The sequence below is a fragment of the Ambystoma mexicanum genome, chromosome 7p, assembly GCF_040938575.1.
Source record: "Ambystoma mexicanum isolate Mex_15411 chromosome 7p, UKY_AmexF1_1, whole genome shotgun sequence".
Taxonomy (NCBI): domain Eukaryota; kingdom Metazoa; phylum Chordata; class Amphibia; order Caudata; family Ambystomatidae; genus Ambystoma; species Ambystoma mexicanum.
Window position 1 is genome coordinate 285,850,244 of NC_090939.1, and position 24,360 is coordinate 285,874,603.

General features: G+C 44.6%; 1 protein-coding gene across 4 annotated transcripts in view; it reads left to right on the plus strand.

The window, feature by feature from the left end:
• Positions 1 to 24,360, plus strand: part of TIAM1 (TIAM Rac1 associated GEF 1) — an 853,394-nt gene that overhangs the window by 679,001 nt on the left and 150,033 nt on the right. For all 4 annotated transcript variants that reach the window (XM_069636354.1, XM_069636351.1, XM_069636352.1 and 1 more), the window contains one exon: positions 8,488 to 8,613. In XM_069636354.1, coding sequence (XP_069492455.1) covers positions 8,488 to 8,613 — 126 coding nt within the window. The remainder of the gene's footprint in view (positions 1 to 8,487; positions 8,614 to 24,360) is intronic.

Genomic DNA, 24,360 nt, shown 5'->3' on the forward strand with positions numbered 1-24,360 from the left:
TGACTGCCTTTTTCTGGCCCCATGGGAGGGGGTACAGGTCAGGGTTTCTGTGATGATCACCCCTGATTCATCACAGTCATCAAACGCAACCTCCTAGCAGTTGGTTTCCATTCAAGTTGCAGCACTAGAAACAGCCACCATCCAATTAAGCACTCGCCATCATAGATGAAGGAAACCCTGCTGAACAGAATCAAGTCCAGAACTGGTTATCGGAAATGCTGATTTGTGCCTATACTTTTACCTCATGCAGTGTCCATTGTCTTCATCCATGAGAGAAACTTATTTCTAAATCCACATAACCAAGAAAGCTTAAAACACATTGCGTCTGCTATAGCTACCATACAAATGCAGTCATTAGCTGACAGTTTCGGAATCGGTGGTCAAGCTGTCATCCTCACATATAGATGATGGCAACACCCTACTTACTGTCACCTCAGAAACCGGCATGTCACCTCAGAAAGCTGATCACCACATGGCTCATCAATGGCATTAAAACATGTGACTGCATCACTTTGTATTTGAGAGAACCAGACTGGCTGCCACTTTAGGCACACATCACAGTCAAAGCAGAATGCTTCTCCCACAAAGCAATCGCATCAAACACCTCACTCTACCTTGATGACGATTCTAATCTCTCTTGCACCTCAAGCCAATATACCTTCAGGTTGAAAACTAAGAACTGATAAAAAAACAAGATAAGGAAACATTTCTTCTGATATGAAACCAAGCTCTAGAGTAAGCTTCAGCCAACATAAACTTCATCAACCTCTGAACACTCTTAATGATCCCCCCCACATGCGAGTTATGCAAGGCAATCGAAAGTTGAGGCCAATGTTGGGTGTCTCACTTTTATGGAAAGACTCATTTAATCTGGTGATTTTGGCACAGACCAATGGTTATGGGGAAGAATTTGCAATTGAGGGTTCTTCTTTCAAACTGACAGCTAGTTTCTGCATGTTCACAAAGTGTACTAACAATCACTGGATATAATATCGAACTAGGCAGAGGACAGGTATATCATTTTGCAAGGCAACACTTGTGAAGGAGACTACCCAGGAAAAGGATACTCTTTGCTTCCAAAAGAAACATGTTCTACCCCATGCTTAGATCAACCCCGAGAAAGCTGCTTAGGTACCAATGAAGAGGATTTAATAAGTTGACTTGGTAAACACACAAATCAGATCTGTGCTTTTTCGCATCCACCTGGTTGGTGGTCATGTCCTTTTGGAAAGCCTTCCAGGTACATCCATGGCACCCATGAGATGTGTTGTACATGCTGCAGCAGAACTCATTAAAGTACTCTGCATATTCAACCATATCACCCGACCCTCTCAGAACTGCACTAGCTCTCTCTGTATGCACGCATCACCTTCAAACCCTTCTGCATTATCTACAAGTCTCAAAGCTGCCTTGCTGAGAAGCTCAGCATCTCTGGAGGGATACGATCCACCAGTAGCCAGGATATGTGCTGACTTTAACTTTGCTAGTGCAGGAAGTAACTAACAAGAAGAGAGGCCTTCTCTGTGGCTGCACCAGACTCTAGAATCTCCTCCCCGTCAACACCAGACACGCTCCTCACCTATACATTTCAGGAAGGAGCTCAAGATGTTCTTCTAGGAATGGCTCCTCATGAACACCTAGGTTCACACCCCGTCCTCTCCTCAACTACCCTGAAACTTGGGTATCTGCGCCTCCGCCCCCCTTTTCCACCACTTCTTGCGTGTAGGTCCCTTGTCGGACAAATTGCCTGTTCTCCTCGGTTGATGTCTCTCTGCTCCTTTTATATTGATCCCTTGAGATCTGCTTCCCTTGCTGTGTTTTTCGCTCTAGGACTTCTAATGCGATCCATTGCTTCCCAAATGTAGATCCTCACTCATTAATACACTAATATTAATAATAAAAATGACAGCATACAATATAGAATCTCTTGTCACATTTTCTCTCTGTACGGCATCGTCATACAGCAGTTTTCATGGTACTGATTGCGACCTACATACCTCTGGTGCCAGAGACAAGACTTTGCATGAGAATTCTGCAGCCATTGCTTTGAGCACAAAGCGGTCAGCATTAGGGGGATATCTGATGATTTTTCAAATGTAGGCTCGCTGTGATCTTCAGCTAAGGGGCAAAGGAGAGAATCATTACACAACAAAAATAGTTGAGGCTGACAAGTGCAGGCGTTTCTGGTTCCAGATGCTTCTTTCTCATGCTTTGTTGCTTCCCTAGAGAATTTTACTGTGATTGAGTTTTCTTTGGTCCAAAACGAAGTTGTTTCTTCACTTAAATCTTTGGGTGATTAGGGAGATAGTTTTTCATCACTTAGTTGTTACTATAGATTTCGAACAGTCTCGTCTCGGCTTGTGATGTGCAGTATTGCTCAAAGTGTTTCTGTTGAGGTGAAGTTAAGGCAGCAGCTCTTTTCAATGTAGGGGGCTCTAGAAGGTTTATCAGTTTGCCTCTCACATGAACAGCAAATGTCCTCCGATTTCTTCCAGAACATTTTCCAGCAGAAACATTGGGTGATGTACTGTTCCCTTGAAGTTTCAATCTATTTTGTCCATCCCACAGGCAAAGCACAAGTCTGGTAGTGCCAGTGGGCCCAGGAGAATTGACCTTTGATATCTTTGTAGATGGATTTTCAGAATCCGCCCTGTAGACCGATTCTGAGAGGCCACCCTATTCTGGTGAACAGGCAAAGACACTAATGTCTAGCCATACACCTTCAATGTACTGCGACTGAGAAATTGGGCTTAGACTTAGGAAAGCGTGAGAGTGCAGAAGGGTTTAGTTCAGAACACATGGATAACTCATAATAATGCTAGTTAGGCATAATGTAAATAATAGTAATTTTATGTAGGCCTTGGACAACTCTTAACAATTGAAAACCACATCTAACTAACTCACTAAATATTCACTACTATGTACACATTCATGTTTGGGGTGCCCTAGTTTCAGAGCATCATAATTTTACTTTTAAACACAGATCCATTTTAGAACTCTAATGTAGCAATGCAAGTGAAGAAAGAACAAAGTAAGTAATACCCAAATCAGAGCAGTGATATGTAAGGAAGAACAGAGACAGCCATACAAATATAAAGCATTACAGTTTATAAGCCCTTCCCTTGATGGGAAAGACGAGTCATAGTTCTCACACAAAAAATGTGGCTGTTAGTCTGCATCTTGGTAGGATAACTGGTGTACTCTCCTGCCAGGTTTTCACTCCTTTTCAATTTGTTTTAACACAGCCTTTTTACTAATCCTTATGTATGCCTCTCAGACCTCCTTAGGTGATGTATTTTACATACACTTGCAACTTGCATCCACCTTCTAAACTCTCCTGCCAGGGCTATCCTCTATGAACACACTTGCAACTGCCTGGTATACTCTCCTGCCATGGCTTTTCTCTTGTGACCTTAAATATGCCTGGTATATTCTATGTCCAGGATTTTCTCATATGTACACGGCATACACTTACAAACTTGACAGTCTCTTATATTTACTTTGTTCTGTCTCTTTAAGTGACATTCACTTGCTTGTTCTTTCTTATATACTGCATTCACTGGTATTTGCTTTCGGCAGTGTTGCCAATATGCCCCGTTGTCGTACTTCCCTTGGACGGACTCACTGGCTCTTTATGACATGTGCAGGTTCTCATGTGGTAAGCCTGTGGCGGCTCTTTGTGTTTCGCTCCCTTCTGCCCCCTCTTCGCACTAGCTTTGTGTCCCTTGTGGCTACCGGTCATCTGTTCAGCGTCTCCCCAGGCTTAACTGGTGTGGAGGCTGCCTCTCGGTACCTGCAAACGCTCTGGAGCCATTCTCGTGCTTCAGGCGTCATTGCAGTGTACCTTACCCTTCTGTCAACTCTCCTCAGCCTCTTCAGTGAGCCGGTTGGCTCCACAGACCTCGCACCAGTGCTGCAGTACCTTTGGTCGACACCAAGAGGACTAGAGTTCTCCAGCCAGTGTCTGCTTGTCCGCTGGTTTGCCTCTCTCGGCATCAGGCATGTTCCTGCAACAACTAAAGCGTAGCTTGTGCTCTTGTCCTCCATTGATCCTTCATTACTTGGCTCATCTTCGTCAGAGTACTTTTGCATTTAAGGAAATAAATGTCAGTTCTTGACAACGTGTATGCAGAGTTTGGGACAGTGTTCTCAGTGATCTTGAAAGGCAAGTCAGTTCTTGATCACTTGTATACAGAGTATGGAAAGGTGTTTTCAGTAGTCTTCCTTGGTTGGTGAGGGCAGTATGACAATATGCCATTAAGGCATGGGGATTGGATGGCGTATCCTAAAAAGAAAAGGAGAAACCATGTCTCATCTGATGATATCCTGTCACTCCTCTGAGGGTTGCCTAATCCCATATGATCCTCCCTCATGTAGCCGCCCCCAGGGTCAGGATCAGGTAGTGGCTGCTGTGCCCTGGCCACATGGGGAGAGGTCCCTGCTGGGAAAGGAGTGATGACACCATCAGATTCACCACAGAATTTAGTCTTGGAGGGGTTGATCTTCAGGTAAGCGCAGGACATCCAGGACTAGATCAATGTGAGGCAGGCTTTGAGCCTGTGGATGTCTTCGATGGAGGATATCTTGAGGTGGATCTGTGTGTCATCTGCCTATTGGTGAATGTGTTGTGTTGAGAGAGAGAAGGGCTCAGAGTGCCGCCATGTAAAAATGGAAGATCACGGGGTACAGGATGGATCCTTTTGGGATCGACATGGGATGGGTATAGTTGATGATCTGGAAGAATCCATTTCTCCAAACATTTTGTGGTTCACATGGTAGGATATTAATCAGCTGAGGATGTTCGCACTGATCTCCATGCAGCGATGTAGAGTGTCTGATGGTCGACTGTGTCAAATACTGCTGAGAGGTCAAGGAGAACTCTGAGGCAAGGATGGCTATCATAGAGGATTTTAAGGGCATCGTCACTCATCCTTAATGGAAGCCGTTTTTGTGCTGCATCTGGGTCTGAAGCCAGATTGCTAAGACTGAAGCAGGTTATTTGCTTCAATGTGTTGGAGGAGGTGTGTGACTACTGCTTACTCAAGGATCTTTCCTAGAGCGGGAAGATGGGTATGTAGAGAGAGTTGCTGAGATAGTCAGGGTCCAGTGTTGGTTGCTTAAGAAGCGGGAGGATTTGTCCTGGCTTGACGGTTGAGGTGAAGATGCCTTACGTTAGGTAGCTGTTGATGACTGTAAGGTAAGGGAGGAGTGCCTCAGTCAGGAGGGTCTTGAGTAAGAAGGCATGGGGGATGTCATCCGCATACTATGTGGCCTTGAGGGATGCTAAGGTGGCAGTGTGGTCTTCGATAGTTTGTGTCTTGGAAGATTGTCCACGTAGTTGTGTTTTGTGAGATGGAATGTGTAGTCTGCTGTCAGTTGTGGGATTGGTGTCCGTGTTGGTGGATCACGTTGACCTTGCTGATGGAAGTGGATTGTTCTATGGAGTGTGCTACGGGTGGGTTGGGCAGAGGGGTAATGCAGTGCTTGATGGCTTTGAAGAGGGCTCTGCTTTCATTGATGGCCTTTGCTATTGTGTTTTGGTAGTAGTTTGCCTTTGCAGTGTTCAGTCTTCTGTGTGTAGCACAAAGCTCCTTGAGCAGGGCAAGGTTGGATGTGCTGTAGGATTTTCGCCAATTGTTTTCTTGGTTTCTGATGGTTTGTTTGCTCAGGTTGAGTTCTTAAGTGTACCATGGTGCTAAAGGTTTAGGCTTCAGTTTGCGCCGTTTCACTGGGGCATGGTGATTGATGTTGTTTGTGAGAGTGGTGGAGAGTTCTTGGAGAAGCGATTTGCAGTCCTGGTTCATCAGAGGCACATCAGCCAATGTGAGGTGGAGTTTGATGAGGTCTTCTGTGAGAGCTTCCACTGGGAAGTTCTTGACGCATCTGCAAGTTTGATTGCTTGGTTTCCAATGGGTTTGCTTGAGAGGTGTGGTGTGACTAACTCAATGGGGATTGCCTGATGGTCCGACCAGTCGAGCCGAATAGGAGAGCTGTGATGAAAGGTGGGCGGCAGTGTGGTGATGAGGAGGTAGAGTATATTACCTTTCCTGTGAGTTGATTCTTTCGTGTGCAGTGTGAGGTTCCGTTTGTTGAGTAGGCAGTGGAAATCGTTTTTCATTGATTTTGTTGATTGGTTGACAGGGATGTTGAAGTCTCTGAGGATGATATTGTTGGCATGCGTGAGAGACATGGCGGTGACCAAGTCGGTGAAGTCTTAGATGAAGGGGATGTTGGCCTTGGGTTGTCTATAGAAGAGATGAAAAGTGACTGTGTCCATTGGGGAGAGCGTAAAGTGGCAGGATAGGTTTTCAAAAGAGCCAATGGTGGCAACTTCCAGTTGGGTGCATGGTCATGTTACCTTGTGAATGATAAGGCAACTGCTGACCTTGTTTGGATGGTCTCATATTAGAATTCTGTAGCGGTTGTGGGTGAGGACATCTAGGATGTGGGTGGAGGTGGATGTCATCCAGATCTCAGCAGTGAAAATGTCATCCAAGTCATGTGTGGTGATGGGTTTGGCGATGTCAGCTGCATGGTTGATTGCTGAGCAGACATTGGCGAGCATCAGTTTTTGTGTAATGGTGATGGGGCATATGGTGACATGGGTGAGGTTGCTGCAATGCGGTGTCCATGATGTTGCTGGAGAGCGGCGTGGTTGGCAATGAGTGGTGATGGTAGGAATGGGATGTTGGGAGAGAGGAGTGAAGCACCTATTCAAGGGAGCTTACCTGATATTAAGAAGGGCAAGGGTGGTGCTCCTGGGTCCTTCTGGTCCGAAGAGTTCCAAATGAGAATCAGCCTTTTCTTCATCTGCCCTTCACTTCAGACGGCAGGGCTAAGAAGGTGGGTGGAGCTTAAGCCATGTGACCTAGATCTACTTCCACATGCTCACCAACTGCCTTTGGTTTGTTCCTTTGGGCGTCTCGCTTCTGTTGTCCGTTTCCAAGAGATTTACATGGTGAGTGTTGGATTTGCCTTGATGCCTTTGCCTTGGAGTTTACTGTTCTTTTTCCCTTCTTTGTTTAGCTGGGCTAGTGAGCTCAATTTAGGGTCTGGAATTGTAATGTCTCTACATGGCGCCCAAAGTTCATTCCTTGTGATGCAAGGAGCGAGTGCTGGTGAAGCTATAGCTCCTTCTTCATGATGCTTTAGCTAAATCTGGGGTTCACTCGAGCTGCCAAACTAGTCCTTCCCTCTGACGATTCAGCCACCTCCTCTTTTGTGTGGTGTGTATTGTCGTTCTCCTTGGGAGCACTCATTTTATCTGATGGTATAATGTACTACTCCTGCTGGTTCATTTTTGTTCTGCCTGCAGTTTTTAGGCCATCATTATTTGTTCAACAAAGGCAGGTGTCTGCACACTTTGGCAATCCAGATGTTTTGGACTACTCCTCCCATCAGCCATAGCCAGCCAAGCCAATGGTGTGGGATCATGGGAGTGGTAGTCCTAAACCTTTGTCGAGCCAGAGGTTGCAGCCTCCTGAACCTAGGGGGCAGGTAGGGGATCTGCAGTTTTGGTGTTCTATGTATTTATTCCACACATTTTGCATTTTGTGCCTGGACGTGTCTTCTAGTTGGCAGTGCCTGGGGCCATTGTGATCAAAATGTCTCCGTGCCTTCAGCTTCTACTCTCTGGGAACTCGAGTATTAAATTGGTTACATCATGGTGGTTTGTAATAATTAAAAGATCAAGACCGATCCGAAAATAAGAATTCAATAGAACATGCTACCGTCTTGACAATATAAATAAGTTATCCTGCCATTGCTGTAAAAAATAAATTAGGAAAAGGATGGATATTAAAGATTGCTTTTTTTATGTAAAATTGTCAGTCTTATTTCTAAGGCAGTGCAATCTGAATCCAACACCTCTTTCAAATAGCCCTATACCTTTTGTGAGCCCGTTACCCTGATGTATCCTTTAATTTAATGGCAATAATGGGATTCATATTACATTGTGTTAATATCTGATCTTTTAGCTTTCCCTTGGGTGCAAGACTTTCTCCTAACCCGTTGTGCAGTTCATTCGAATTTATTAAAACACACACCGTTCTGTCAGCAGGAAGTTCCCTAACTTTGCCTTTGATCATTCTTAGGGACCACCTGCTAGAGACGACCCAAACCTGTGGAAAGATTTTTCTGCAGAAAATGCAGTTTTCACATGAGCACAGACTTTGAAAATCCTCAGCCGATTTTAGAAATCACCAGCAGATTTTGAAATGTTTGGGCTGTTCGGCCAGATTAGCCCTCTGTAACTATGGAATTTCCGACAGCTTTTTACAAATATTTTAGTAGATTTGGACAATCCCTACCCCTATGTTTGCATGTTTATTTTTGGATGTGGCGTTATGCTCAAATTCATGTATTAAAAATTTTATCTTAGCCCGGAATGACTTCATTAACATAGCGGGTATGGTTTTGCACTGAGTTACATTTTGTGAAGGATTGTTCTGCTTTTTGGGGGCTGATGAAATTACTTTCTTTTCCTAGCTTGATGTTCTTTTCGGAAACCTGACTGAAATGGGCGAGTTCCAGGTTGAATTCTTGAAAACACTTGAAGATGGAGTGAGGCTGGTTCCAGACCTGGAGAAGCTTGAAACAGTTGACCAATTTAAGGTGAAAGAATGCAAGAAATTATTTGTCATGACTTCACTATTCTTCACTAGTCTTATTCACCTTTCGCAGTAGCACCACGCCAGACGAAGACATAGTCAGGAAAGACTACCTGACTACATCTCATAACTGTCTATTTTCATGTTGCTTTGGAGCAGTACTGTACTGCAAATAATAAAAATACTTCTACCACAACTAGCATTTTGTGAGTCAGTCCAAAAATGGATGCATGCTATTATGCACCGGCAGGGCCCACTTCTGGATCTGCCTACTCATAAATGTAAGAAATGCACTTGGGTGTGGGCCAGCAGTAAGCAACAGCTCAGATTGCTAATAAAATGTCTTGCACACATATTGCGTGTAAATTGAGTCGTTATCACATCAATTATTTACACTGAAGTCATGTTAAAAGCAACAATTGGCTAAGCCAATGTTACAGTAGTTTTCCCTTTTTATGTGAAATTCTCTCCACCTGAGTCCCCCAGCACTTTTTGCTGGTCTCCTGGATTTTTTACTAGTTCTCCTGAGTGAGTGGGAACTTTTTTCTACACTCACTCATTCTTTTACTCTGCTTTTGGGACCCCCTTTACCTCTTTTTGGGAGTCATGCTTTCCTCCAACTTTACTGGCATCTACATTTTACTAAAGCAGCATACAGGACTTTCTGTGTAGTGTTGTTGGGAGCTCCTAGAACTTCAATTTTAGTGTTTTATTTTTATTTTCTCTTGGTTAACTCGGTTACCAAGGCAGGGGGATACTTTTTATCCTACCTGTATTTTCTTTTGCAAGATCAGCACACCCCACCTTATGTGGAGTGCTCAGGGATCCAACGTATCCCTTTTCTCGACTCTCCAGTAACTTTTTGGTTACTGTAACAAGCCCACTGTTCAGGCTGGGGGAAGTGTACCTTTGTGCATGAATTTTTGTGGACCTTTGTCGCAGGCGATCTTTGCAGCTGGGGTTGGGGGCGGATACAAGGGACACCATTTACCCAAAATGGTGGCTGTACTTTTGTAAGCCCTGAACAAGATAACTTGTCCTTTCTGATATCTTCTTATACCTTTCTGGGTGGGGGAGGATTCTCTGGTCCCTTTGTCTTCGTTGGGCTTTTCAAGGAAAGCCCTCATAGGGTCTCTAGGTGACTGGCAGGACAAGAAGTGGGGGAGGGGGACCAAAACTCCTGTGCCTTGTGTCCTGCAGTGTGGGTGACTGAAACCAGTTCAGACTGGCAGGCTGGCTGTCCCCATTGGACAACGATCCCCAAGTTTGAATGGTGCATGGGCCATTACTGATGGATTTGGCCGGTGTTCCTGGATACATTCCAAAATCCTGGAGCTGAAATCTGAGCCGACCACTAGAGCAGAAGATTATGAAGGGTGCCGCTAGCAACCTCCAGCAACAGCCAGAGCCTGCCGAGTAACGGCTGCTGTCCCAACCTCAAATTTTAAGCAGGGAAGATCCGAACATGATTTTCTCCCTTGGACTGGTGGGCATAACATAGTCCCAAGATAAACTACAATTTGTGCCATCCCTGGAAGAGCTGCAACTTACCTGGCCTGCAATTCACCAATACCTGTAGACCTGTGCTGCATCACTGTTTATCATCGCCTGAAGTGCGGTTTCGACTGGAACTTTGTGGGCAACCTTCAAAGCCTGCATTGACCGGAGCAAGCTCCCCAAATTCCCCTCATCAGACACGAGGACCGAGAAATGGAAAAGAGTCTACCACCATGACAACAGTCCTTCACCCAAGCCTGAACAAGGCGCCAACAAGCCAGGACCACAACTGTCCTTTTCTGGGCATCTGTCTGTAAGAGAGCTGTGGCCAGAGCCACTGAAGGCCCTTTCTTCTGTCACCAAGACCAAGAAACCTTTGACCGGTTCTGCTGTTGCTTCACCACTTGCACCGTTCTGCAGCAACTGTTTTCTTCACTTGAAGGTACTGTCCTACTCCTGGTAAAACTTACCTGGAGCCTGCTTGTTTGATCTTGTGATCCAGGGGGCTGCAGATAACCTGTATCGCCCACCGCTACATGGAAGTGCATTGGGGTGGACAAACCATTGTACTCTAATTCTGCCTTAGGGCATTGGTCCTTGGGGCAACCTTTCAAAGAAACATATTGATTTCCTTGACTTGTGAAACCTAACTTTCCCTTGCTTGCAAAACCAAGAAGAGATCCTGTTGGACTCGGTCACTCTGAACTTTGTACTCTGTTTTCCTGCCTTTTGCTGCCCAGTCCCTGGTGGCCCATTGTCCCCTCTTGTGAGACTCTCATAAGATAGGATTGAACTCTTTAAGACAGGCTGGAACTACACATGTAAATGTTTAAATTGTTTAGAAAAGTTTGCATAAATGTTTCAGGTGGTTTTACTATGCAATTTTGCTACTGAAACAGCTATTCTAATGTGACTACAACTGTGGTTTACTGTCCAAAGAATATTGCATGTGTTATTCTATTGTTTTACTGTGTTATAGTAGTTACTTGACTTGAAAGTTACAACACTGTGCCTTAGTGGATATATTAAATAGCTATTTCTTATATAACTTCTAAGTGTATCAGTGGTTCGTTGGACTAAGTGTATACAGAGTTCTTTGTACCTCAGTACTGCACTTCTCCCTCCTTAGACGAAGCCTGGTTGCTTGCTATTCTACCAAACCCATGTGTGGTTCAGGCTAAACCTAAGTAGTGTAACCCTGTTCAGCCAAGGTGGGCTTTCCCAAGTGCTGTCTCGGACAGTACTTTTGTAAAACCCCATAAGTGCCAATAATGTTGGTTGTTGTTGGGAGCGTTAAAAGGCATTTGCAAAGTGCTGACGTATCCCCAGGTACTTGCACAATATTCAGCTGTTGTCATCTTCTGACCAGGTGGTGCCATTATGGCAGTGCCTAGCAAATGCCTATCCCATTCCTACTCAAAATACAAAACTGTTGGCTTTGCCAATGCTGGTTTCTTTACCTCTGCACCATTTATTGACACTTATTTTCTGTAAATACAATTTTGAAGACAACTTCCAACCTCTCTATCATTGTATTTGTTCTCCATAATATATTCTTTAATACTACACAAGGGTGCACAGTCCTCCAGAATCTCGCCCTTGATCTTCATTGTACACAATGAACAGAGCATGCTGGGAATAGGCCACATTCCCTTTGAAAGCAAAAGTGCTAATTTGAGTTCCCTTTTCAAATTATTTTAAGTACTGGTTGTTGGTCTCTGTTTCACTGTCATTCTCTCTATTTCCCTCCCCTCCCTCATTTTCTTTTGTCCAATTTCCCTTCTCTCTTTCTAGTTTTCTCTCCCACCCCCCCCCCAAGTTGTTTATGCTAATGATTTGCAGGTTCAAGAAGTGTGGGCCCTGTGGGGCTCTGTATGGAGTCTCTTGCCTTCAAATGTACCCTTTTTCATTTACATTGCTCTTCCAATATAAGCAGTATCCATCACATGAGTTCAATCTGCAGTGATATACATCCTCTTTTATCACTCACCTTAATCTACTGTTGCTATGCTGAGCTTTAAGGTGCCATGTCCTGGGCACATTGCCCATTCACTGCGTTTCCAATGAAGGATATAAACATGCTGCTGTATCCCTGGCCCTTCCCCTTACCTACAGGGGAGCTCCTGCATCAGTTTGTGCATTCCAAATTACTCATGGGAACCATCCAACCTTGGGGCTGTATCCCTCAATTGCCCCTGGCTTCTAAACTTGACCATTGCATTCCTACTCGTTCTCAAGTCTTTCCTTTTCAGCTTTCAGATATCCCTTCCCTCAGACAGTTACCATCCATAGACAAGTGCTCTGACACCCCCTTCTCCTTGCAGATATTTTGAGAAGAGATGGAACAGGGAAGACATTTGTTAGGTTTCCTGGTATGTGGTTTTTGTCAACCTCTACCTAATGGTACTTGGTTCTCTCCCATCAAAGCATGAAGCTACTAGTCCTGAGTCAGCAGTAACAACCCTATTAAGATTACTTCTGGATCATAGGAGTCATCACTCGTTTTCTGACTTAAGTACACAACAGAACACTTCTCTGTATGCCATACCTAATCTTTTTTCTAGGCTTTCTACTCCTTCTGCTTCCACCAGGTTTTTGAATTACAGGGATTCAGCATCCTGCAAGCAATGAGTCTTAAGTGTTTTTCTGTCTTTTCTAAAAGACTCCTACATATTCCTGTTCTTCGTGGAGATTCATGCAATAGGGACCTTGCTGGTGGCTACAAGCAATGAGTGATTTGCATTAGTCTAGTGATTCCTACACAGCAAGCAGAGACTCCAGTTGACTTTAGACTTCTTACAGTTCCACCTACTCGCCGGCCCCCTCCAGAGCAATGAGGATCTCTGGATGATGGTATTGGATTTTTTTGCCAAGCCCAATCCTGGCACCCTCCTGTTGTAAAGCGATCTGCTGCTCTTGAGCTGGGATCATGCTATAAGCAATACAATAAATTAAATAAAAATAAAGTGCTTTCGACAAAGCGCTGTAGAAGATCAGCAGCATATATTTAGGAGACAGTCTGAGAACCAAAAAGAGAAAATTAATGGTCAGAATGAAGAAGGGACCGTGTGAGCGGACATGATTGAATGTTGAGAGGCAGTGAGTTCCAGTGTTTAGGTTTGAAAAGTAAGAAGAAGCGGAAACAGTATTGAGTGCATCGAGATTTAAGCGCAGTGAGTAGAAATGTAGAAACTGGGATTTAGAAGGAAGAGCCTGGGAGGGTACTGAGAGGGAGATTAATGTGGAGAGATAGGGAGGAACAAGGCAATGTATTCATTTGAAGACGATACAGAGGACATGAAAAAGTAGGCAGGATTCAAAAGGGAGCCAACAGATAGCAGAGCTATGGTGAGATCAAGGTTCGAGATAGTGAAAGAATTGTTTCATCATCTCAAGATACTCTTTAGAATCACGGACCCTGTTGTGATCTGCTTTTTGCTAAAGGAACTAGTGCCAGGAAAATTGGATGGCTCTTTTCTGTCCAGTAGAAAAGTCCATAGACCATCTGTTTGCACATACAGGAGTGGGTTAGCCTCATCTGGACAAAACCAGATTCTTCTTCATGGGAAGATTTCTAGAGGGGCCAGTTGATGAAGCTGTCTTAGCCCATTCCTAGCCATAGTTCTGTGTAGTCATTTGTGCTGGGAAAAGATGAGGGCTTACCAGAGTTTTCTAAGTCCCCTACAGAGAAAGGAGCAGATCATTGGGAGAGTCAACATATGCTTGAAGCAGGTAAACCCATCTGCCATTCTGGCAACATTCTATGCGCTGCTACTAGAACCTAATCTACACTGAAATCCAACTCGCGGAGACAAGCAAAGGTGTCCGACTTTTCCTTAGTTGTTGTGCTCCACCCTCCTACAGGGAAAGTTGATCATGTGGTCACTTAAATGTGAATGAGACTCTTTTTTTAATTTATGCTCTATGATGAAGACCTAGTAAAAGGATTTTTTATTTTTATTTTTAGAAGGACGTAACCTGGATGAAAGTTTTCTTGAAAGTGAGCACACAGGCAAGGGCTTCGTTCATCTCTCTGGCACTGATCAAGTTGTGTGTCCATTTAGTATTTTGCCCAAGCGTGGAGCGGGGTTCAATTTGCTCTCCCCTTTCCCAAATCAACAATATTGCTTTTATTTCTAAAATCCTAATTATGGGAATTCCTTCCTACCATTCATGTCTTCCTTGGCCCAGCAAAACTTTCTTCCTTTCTTGCCTTCCCACCAAAGGAATAATTCTGTATTTGGCAGTTGACCAACACCCGCATTTCTACATTATGCCAATTTAGCAAGGTCTCTTTCTACATTTCATGTCTTTTTTCCTAATTGAGCAGGGACCTGCCTTTCATTGTGCCCATTAGAGACAGGCCATGACATTGTTTCCCCATCTTAAACCTTGTTCTTTTACCCTAACCCTTTGCTGAGCAAAACCTCTTTCATTTCTACTTTCAGAGCTGAGCAGGGGCCTCTTTAAGTTCCAGTTTTTTCCCAGCTCCACCAGAGCAAGATCTCCCTTCACGGTCTGTTGCCTCATGACATGCCTCTGTCTTACAAATCATCTAAACCAAAGCAGCCGTCAGATTGAAGAGGGAAACACAAATGTGGCCCTCATTGCACCTATCCCACTCTTGCCTCGATGGCAGAGAAATCAAAGGTGTACATCGTTCTTGGGCCCCTCCTCCCCATCATTCGATATATCACATGTGTGAGACATGCTACTCACTCACACAACCATTCAGACCCTATCCTGATGACAGTGCAGAAGAGCTGCAGCTACAATCATTGGAACAAGTGGACTGACTGTAACCTCGAAGAAAGCTGATGTCACAACCAACACCATGACGTAGATGTGTTAGATATGAAGCGCATACGCATCCCTGCATCAAGTTACGCATACACATACATATGAACTGCTTGCTGATGCTTAAACACATCTAACATTGGCTACCATGTAAATCGTGATGGGAGCCACAAGTACATTGGACTGAATGGTAGTGGCAGAATGGACTCGAGAATACAGAGACGAACGGAGAGGCTGTTCTTGCTGAAACATGCAGCCACTGTGCACAACCTTGCCAAGGAGACAGAGAGAAGGAAAGTTACAAGTCAGCAGAAAGGATAAGACACCTGCACGGAATGCAAGCCAAAAATCATCATAATTGCAAGTAAGAGAAATTAATTCTGTGGTCCCACACACGTGATCTGAACCTGCAGGACAGAGCCTAGTCATTCGAGCCAGACTGAGATGGCTGTTCCCATCAAAGTATCCCTCTATCCTTAAGAACTGTAGTAAGTGAGGATTAGAAAAGAATTTCATAGGAGAACCCAAAGGGTACTCGACAACACTGCCCACAATGAGCTTTGTGCTGCAAAAGTAAAGCATAGATGCCTTAAAAGAGATATTGAGGAAAGTAGACTCCATCGTAAAGGTCAAACACAGAGAACAGAGTTTGAAAAGTCAGAGCAAATAAGAATGAATGAGTGGCAAAAGGCTCCACTCATCTAGGATAGAAATCTGAAATTTCAATGTATCTAAAGAATCTTCTATTAGCCTTAATCTATCTTGTTTATCATTGTGTATCGTCCCCCTGGTTCTATTGGTTCTTTTTGTGAAGACATTGATCACCTTTGTTTCAAATCTTAACTACTCCTACCCCGTCATATTATAAGGCGACTTTAATCTCCACCTATCCTCGGCACATTCTACTATTCCTTTTTTCAGTTCTTGACTCCCACTTTCTTCTGCCTCTCGCGACCTCTCCATTTCACATGTCTGGCTCTTCTCTTGATCTGATTTTCATCTCACCTTTCACTGCCTCTCCTGTGCTAGCCCTACCTGTTTATTTTTCGGACCACTTTCTGCTTTCAGTATTACTACTTCTCCCAACCCCTGCAGGTTCCCCAGTTCTCTCCCCCATCAACATGCTTTCGACGTGATCTATGTAATTTCAACACCACGCTTTTTAACACTGGTTGCACCTCTGCTCTCTTCTCCTCTTTCCTTCTCTGCTCCTAATGCTGATGAGGCTGTGTCTGTTATCTACTCATCTCTCTAGACCTACTTTATCCTCTGTCCTCCTTTCACCCACCCGAAAACCATCCCGACCTTGGTTATCCCCCCCTCCCCCCCAGCTCCGCTCTGTGTCGTTTTGTGCACCGTCTTGAAAGGCATTGGCTTAAGTCTAAATCAATGCCTGATCATTCTTCTTACTTTTCTTATCATGCTCTTTATGATAAATGTCTATTTTCCGCAAAGCATCTTAATTTTCCGATCTCTTGCACACTGTCTGCTCACCCTATGCGTCTCTACCAAATCATGAACAACTTCTCTCGCCTTCTACATTAAATCATTGTTAATTCTACTCTGCTTCTGACTTTGCTAATTTCTTTTCTTCTAAAGTTCTCTTTGTATGACATTGAGGCTTCTCTCTCCCCCGATGCGTCACCTCCTCCCATGTCCATTCCTCATGCTTTCATCGCTCATTTTGCTCCAGTTTCCAATACTGATCTTCTTTTATTAGCTAAAGCCCACTCTTCTGCTTCTCCTACTGACCCGATCCTGTCTGCATTAATCCCCAAGGTCTATCCTCTTGTATACTACCTTGTTTCCTTTTTTAACATCTGTCTTTCTACATCTATTTTCCCTACTTCTTTTAAATGCGCTTCTATTGTCCCCATCCTAAAGATACCCACTGCTGATCCGTTGACTGATTCAACTTTCATCTTATTTCTCTCTTACCATACCTCTCTAAACTGTTAAAACGCCTTGTTTACTCCCAGATTTCTTCATTTGTTTCTAATTCTTTTCTTCTTCCCTGATTTCAATCTGGTTTTTGTCCCTGTCATTCTACAGAAACTGTTCTTGTTTCCGTACTAAATTCTCTTCTCTCACCACACTATTCTAAGCACTCATCTTTTCTTATTCTTCTGGATCGATCGGCTGCCTTTGACACTGTTGATCCCTCTTTACTTCTGGCATAACTCTTTTGGTCTTACAGGTTCTGTTTAGTCTTGGTTTCACTCCTATTTATCTAATTAAATGCTTTCTGTCTCCCGGGCGGGCAAGTCCTCCGTCTTTCTCGTTTGCCCCCGGGGTACCTCAAGGGTCGGTCTTAGGCCCCCTTATCTTGTCTTTGTACACCTCGTATTTCACAGCTAGTATTTCCTCTTTTGGATTATCGCATCAATTTTACGCCAATGACACTCAACTGTTTCTATCTTTTTCTTCTTTTTCTCCTGAAATTCATCACACTCTTTTGGCTTCCTTCACTGCTATTAAATCTTGGCTGTCTTCCCACTTTCTTACTCTTAATGATGGGAAGACTGAAGTATGTTTTTTTCCTGCTAACACTCTTCCTCCCCATCTTCCCCCTTCTTTCATATCTTTTCCTCCTTCGAAGCTCCCAATCGCATCTACGGCTTGTAATCTTGGTCTTTACTTTGACTCAAATCTTTCCTTTTCCCATCACAATTCTCTAACCTCTCGCTCTTGTTTCATCTTCACAACATCTGTAAGGCTCGCCGTTTCTCACATTTCAAGCAGCTAAACTCTTAATCTCCTCTTTAATCTTTTCTCTACTTTTCTACTGTTCTGTTTGGGCTCTCTGATTCTCATCTTGCTCCTCTTAGATCAGTATTAAATTCTTCTATTAGTCTACGGTTTCTTCTCACATATCGGGATTCTCTTGCAGCACACGGCTCGCTGCCTTTTCATTCTCAAATTAAATTGCATTTTCTCTGTCTTGTTTTCAAGTTTCTCCATGGTCTTGCCCCTAGCTACCTTGCTGCACTAATTTTTTACATTCGCTCTTGCTCTCTTGGTCCTCCCCATGCTCAGTCTAATTTTTGATCTTTTGCACTTCTTTCCCCCTTCACAGGAATGCTCTTCCACTTTGTTTTCGTTCTATCTGTCTACTCTCTCTTCCGTGGTTCTTTAAAATCTCATCTACTTCAACATTCCGGAGTAATAGTTTCCTGGACTTAATTGCTTATTCATTTTTTTATTGTACTGTTTCTCATTTTTATGTTCAGCGCTTTGTCTTAAAGCGCTTAATAAAAGACAAATAAAATAAAAAAAAAGGTCCAGAAGTCCAGCAAAAAGTGCTGCGGGCCTTACTAGGAGAGGAGAAGAATCATACAACTGATATATCTCCCTAACAGTGCACATTTGCGTTTACCGCGTATGTCTACTTAAGGTGGTTAGTGCCCTAAAATGGCAACGCCATGAGATTTTCGCTTTTTCTTTGGCTGTATTGTTTGGCCTTCTACCTTCCCTGCCAGGAAATCCCATGTAATTCATAATCTTGCCCTGCAGCCATTTCATCAGATCAGCGTTGGAGCCAATAACCCTAGTGGAAGAATTCCAGGATATTCTGAAGAAAGCAGTCCGGTTAGCCAGTTGGGTTAGCCAGGGCCTCACTATTATGATGGTGAAGTCTAGTTTTCCTACCAATGACTGTAGTTCCCCTACTGTAGTATTCTGTTCAGATTTCAGGGTGGCTATTGTGACAATTTGCAAGGTATCGTCACTTCTTCCCAAGGGAGACCCCTTTCCCTTGAGGTGAGGGAGGTGTGTCTGCTACCCAATAGTTCCCCTAGGGGTGGTATAGTGCAGGAGGACCTCATGGGGGAGACCTCCATCACTGTGGATAAGGATGATCACCTAGGGTATAGCCCGTTGGCCAACGTCACGCCCCAACCTTCTGTTAGGTACGTTTTTCTGGTGTGGGACTTTTTAAGACTTATCTCTTGGTATTAGGGAACCAACTCTTTATATAGGCCCGTACTACACAAGTCGGTAGAGTGGCTGAGCAGCCAGGCTTATCTTAGACGGTGTTATGTGAGCTGTGGAGCAGTACAAAGAAATCAGTACATATATTGACCCAAGAAAACACGTACTCACCTATATTAAAAAATATGTATTTATATTTTTGATGCTTGTGAATCTGCTTAGAATCGCATGGTGTGCAAATAGTCTGCCATCTAGTGGTAATCGCAGAGTATTGCATCTTTTTTTCAAAGATTGAAAAGGGACATCAACATTGGCGTGACTGTAACACTATCCCTAACATGTGTAGTGTCCCCAAAATCCCCAGCGCGTCCAGGTCCCACCAGATTGTTTTTTTACACCATCATTTTTAACACATAATGTGGAACTCTAAAGAGTTCATATTGCTGTTTTCTGTTAGTAATTCCACTGCTTATCGGTGGTTCAATTGCCCTAGATGACTTCTCTACAGCTGTTGACGCTTGGTCCTGTCTGCCTCCCCTCCTCTTTTTAGGGCCCCACTTCATAGCTCAGCTTCTCCTGTAGGGCCCGTTCACCCTCCTGACCCTCCAGACTCCTCTGAACGGACCAGGGATAGGTTTCAGGCCTATATAAGCAAGATGGCTGAGTTCATTGACTTCTCAGGCCAGTTTGAGGACAGTTTGAAGAGATCTAGGGATGTGGACCCATGCCCCCTCCCTCCTAAGTTTCAGAGTCTCGACTCTCCTAGGGCCAATTTACCTCCTTGTAGGAATTCCATCAGGACCCCCAAGTCGACATCTTTATAGATGATCCTAGCCAGGATGCTGCCTATGGCCAGGGTCAGGATGACCAGGATCCCAATTACCAGTACCCAGACTGGAACCCTGTGGATGACAAGGGCACGTGCCGCACCCTGCCACATGATGCGGATATTGACATCTTTCTGGATGTGCCTCCCACCTCCTAGCCTAGAGACTCCACGCCTATAGAATACCAGATGATGTTCAACACCCTCCTGAAGAAGGCTGCTGATCATTTCCAAATATTCACATACGAAGCTGCCCCTGATTCTGACTTTGTGAAAGATATTCTTAAGGAAAAGACCCCCATTAAGGCAAGCCATCCCCTTGCTCAACTCTCAAGGAGTGTCTGGCATCCTCATTACTTACTCCATCTCTCACACGTGCGGTTAACCCCTGTGTAGGATATTTGTTTTCACCCGGGGCCCTAAGACCCTCTCTACATCAGGGGCCACAAAATCCTAGATTCCTTAGTTGTCATCACTACTCGTTAGAGGGTAGGGGTACCACGTCGGAATCTCCTCCAGACAAGGACTGCAAGAAGTTGTACACCCTGGGCAAGCATGTTATCACCTCCACCTCTGTGGCGTATTCCACTAGGATTGCCAACACCACCACTCTCCTTGCGAGCTATAGTGACATTAAATGGGACCTTTTTCAAGGCGGTCTTTGAGATGTTGCCTCTTGGCGGTGGTCGCAGATGGTAGACAGGTCACCCAGAATATGCTCAAGAATACTCTGGACGAAACTGCGGGTGTACCCTTGCTCAGCGAACCCTGCTGAAACACCACGTATGGTTAAAGAACTCCAGAGTCTCTGGTTTATTTGATCAACAAGCCAGTGGAGGAGGCTAACCTCTTCGGAAAAGCAGTTGAGGAAGCCCTGGAGATGACACAAAAGGAGCTCAAGTCCCCTCAATCCGATCTCGGCTAAACCCTTTGTCCATCGTGGCAACTCCAACTCCCGCCAGTCCATTTGTGGATAGTCCTCCGATTCTGCCAATGCACAATATGGCTCTGGAGAATCCAACTGGGCTCCAGACAGGGCTCCTTCCACAACTTCCAATTCCAACAGAGAGGTTTTCATCAGGGAAAGGACAGGGGCAGAAACTCTGCTTCCACAGGCTCCCCGGACTGCATCTCCAAGTGACTCGTCAGTACAGGTCCCCTCCCACACTTCCCCGGTCGGGGGACATCTAACATCATTTGCCCATGCATGGGAGGATATCACATTAGATCAGTGGGTACTCAAGACCGTTGCCCACGGGTACTGCACGAATTCCTCCACCCACTCCACTACCATCTGCCCAGAAGCAGACGCCTGTCATTGGACCAGCTGCGCATCCTGTTGGGTCAGGTCCTGCTGGAAAAGGCCACCATCGAAGTCGTCCCTAATCTTAGGTAAACGCAGGAATTTTTTCAGTGTACTTCCTTGTACCCAAAAAGGATCTAACCATGCTCCTTGTTTTATATCTTCATCCTGCGAAAAAGTATGTCAAACATGAAGAGTTGTCATCCTGAACTTTTGTGGAAGTAATCCCGCTTCTGCCATTTGCTAGGCTTTGCGGCTGCTGGGCATGATAGCTTCCTGCGTCTTCTTAGTTCCTCACACTCATCATGCGCCCCATGCAGGAGTGGCTCTCGAGCCAATGGAGTCAGGCCAGCGGTTAGTGGGATGATCTAGTGGTTGTCTCGGCAGCCCTCATCAGTCTCTGCAATGATGGTCAAGGGAAAACCTTCTGCAGGGGAAAACCTTTACCACCCCTGCAGTAGAGGCCTCTCTCACCAAACACATCTCCGTCAGGGTGGGGGGGGGGGGGCTCACCACCTTCAACAGACTGCATAGTGTGTGGTCCACATAAGTAGCGTCCAATGATATCAACCAGTTGGAACTGCTTGCAGTGTTAAAAGCCCTGAAAGCCTTCCAGGAACACCTTCAGGGGAAGACTGTTCTGGTCCTCGGACAGTACAATGGCCATGTACTGCCTGAACAAACAGGGGGGCACTCACTCTCTAGGGATATCAAGACTGTCCCAGAACGTCTGGAAGTGGGCCCTCAAACGCATGTTCCTCCTCTCACAACGTGTTCCAAGGGAGCTCAATCTTCTGCTCAGCAGAGGCTTCCCGCTACCCGCAGACCATGAGGGGGAAGTTACAAGAGAAAATTTTACCCAACATCTTTGCAGAATGGGGGTTCCCAGAGACTGGCTCGTTCAACTATGGAGAATGCCCAATGTCTAGATTATGCCTCCTGGTACCCACAGAATCGTTCCAAATGGAATGGTCTCTGGAAAACATGGTCCGGGAGATTTACTTACGCTTTACCCCCGATTCACCTTCTCAACAGAATAGTGCACAAGATGCACCAGGAACAAGTCACAATGATCCTGGTGGCCCCAATGTGGGCCCAACAGCCTTGGTTCTCCCATCTCATGGAAATGTCAGTTTCCCCTCCCAGGGAGCTGCCGTGCCTGTAGAATATGCTGTCTCAAGACCAGGGGGAGACACTGCATCCATGCTCACAAACACTAAACTTAGCAGCTTGGCTCCTGAAGTCATAGATGATGGGCACCTTCATCTCCCTCAGAGATGCATGGACATACTCTGGGAAGCATGAAAACCCAACACCAGACATTGCTACTCCAACAAGTGGAAGCACTTTAGCTGGTGCATTTCTAAACATGTCAATCCCATTGACTGCTCCCCTAAAGATAGTGTCCTTTATGTAACACACCTATTGTTTTCATTTCCTTAAAGGCCCACCTGCCCACTCTCTCTGCATACACCACATCCCAGAGCAACATTTTATGGTGGAAGATTCCTGTCATTAAGGTGAGGATACTTCATCGCGCTATTTCCAATCCAACTCCCGGATGGGACGTGAACTTTGTCATTATCAGATTAATGGGGCCTCTTTTTGAGCCCATGCACAAGGCTAGCCTTAAGATCCTCACCTATGAGACTGCCTTTCTAGGTGTCATTACTTCAATAAGAAGGGTTCATGAACTGAAGACCCTTTCAGTTCAAGATTCCTTTGTAACTATTCACAAAAACAAGGTGGTTTTGCTCACACCCACATTTTGCGCCTAAATCCATCTCGAACTTCCATGTGAATCAATCATTCGAACTACCCACTTTTTTCCAAAACCCCATTAACTTCTCAGACTAAGGCCTCCACGCACTGCATGTGAGGAGGGCAGTTTACTGCCTTGAGAAGCCGAAGCCACTGAGAAAAACAAACCAATTCTTTTGTCTCTGTGTCTACCAGTTGGTAGAGAGGGCAACCATGTGTCTGAATCTGCTATTTCCAAGTGAATTGTAAATTGCATCACACTGTGTTGCACTCTTGCCAAGAGAGATCTACGCCCTCGAGACGACAAAAAAGGAGCTCAAGTCCCTCAGTGAGAGCTCGGCTAAAACCTTTGTCACTCACTCTACTCGGGGCACAGGGGCTGCAATAGCATTCATTGTAAGTATTCCTCTAGATTCCATTTGCAAAACAGCAACCTGCAGTTCTGTTCACACCTTCACTCAACACTACTGCTTAGATATACTCTCGAAGTCTGATTCTCAGGTGGGACAAGCGGTGCTAAGACATTTTTTGCTACTGTTCCTTCACACATCCCACCATCTTCTCCAGGAACTGCTCGCTAGTCTATGCACAGCATGTGATACTAAGCAGATTCACAAGCTTCAGAATACATACATTAGTCACCGTAATCTTATTTCAGATGGTTTATCTACTTAGATTTGCATGCTCCTACCCTTCCTCCCCTTTTGGAGTAGAAGCAACATTGACATCTTATACCTTCTCTCTTCTGTACTTAAGCATTCTGCAAGGCTCCCTCACGGCAGAAGAAAAACAACCGGTGAGCCCTTGACACGTGAGGGATTTTGGGCACATTAAACATCACGTGAGGGATAGTTTTAGTCATGCCCACGTCGACGTCCCTTTTCGATCTTTGAAAAAAGATGCAATGCTACACGTTAAACACTAGATGCCAGACTATATGCAAAGCATGTTAGTCTAAGCAGAAACACAATTACGGTGAGTAATGTGTGTCATGCACAAGGCACAAAAGTAAATCTAAAATGCAGCAACTAACAACATTCAATTAGAAATGGAATCACATTTGAAAAGGAACAATAATGCAGTTGAGAAACTTTTTGTATGCACACAGAGTTAAGGTCAGTAACATCACTTCTATGCATCACATTTCCAAATTGAGTTTGGATGGAAAGTTTAAGGGTAGACAGAACACAGCTTGCAACTGTTAATAACAAGTATATTCTCCCAGAGGGATGCAGGCAGTCTGTTTCCTAACAATAAAAGTGTTCACAATTAAAGTCTATGGAGAGGAACCGGTATTACCCAAATTTACCTTTTACAATTGACCTTTTGCACAGTTGACCTAATTATAGTGGTCCTCATTGACCTTCTGCACAATTGACCTTTATATTATTTTAGTTATTTTATATATGTGTTGGGTTGGGATTATAAATAATATAAGGGGATTGGGAGGGAGGTTGCAGGGGTTTTTGGATTGGATGGGGTGGTCTGGCGGTTTTCCCCCTGCATATATGTCCTAACTGCCCTTCTAAATTAGGTCAGTTCTCCAGAGGTCAATTCTCCCGAGGTCAATTGTGAAAAGGTCAATTAGTATACAACTGAGGAACCACCATTGCCAAAGCCAGCAGGATACAGAAGAT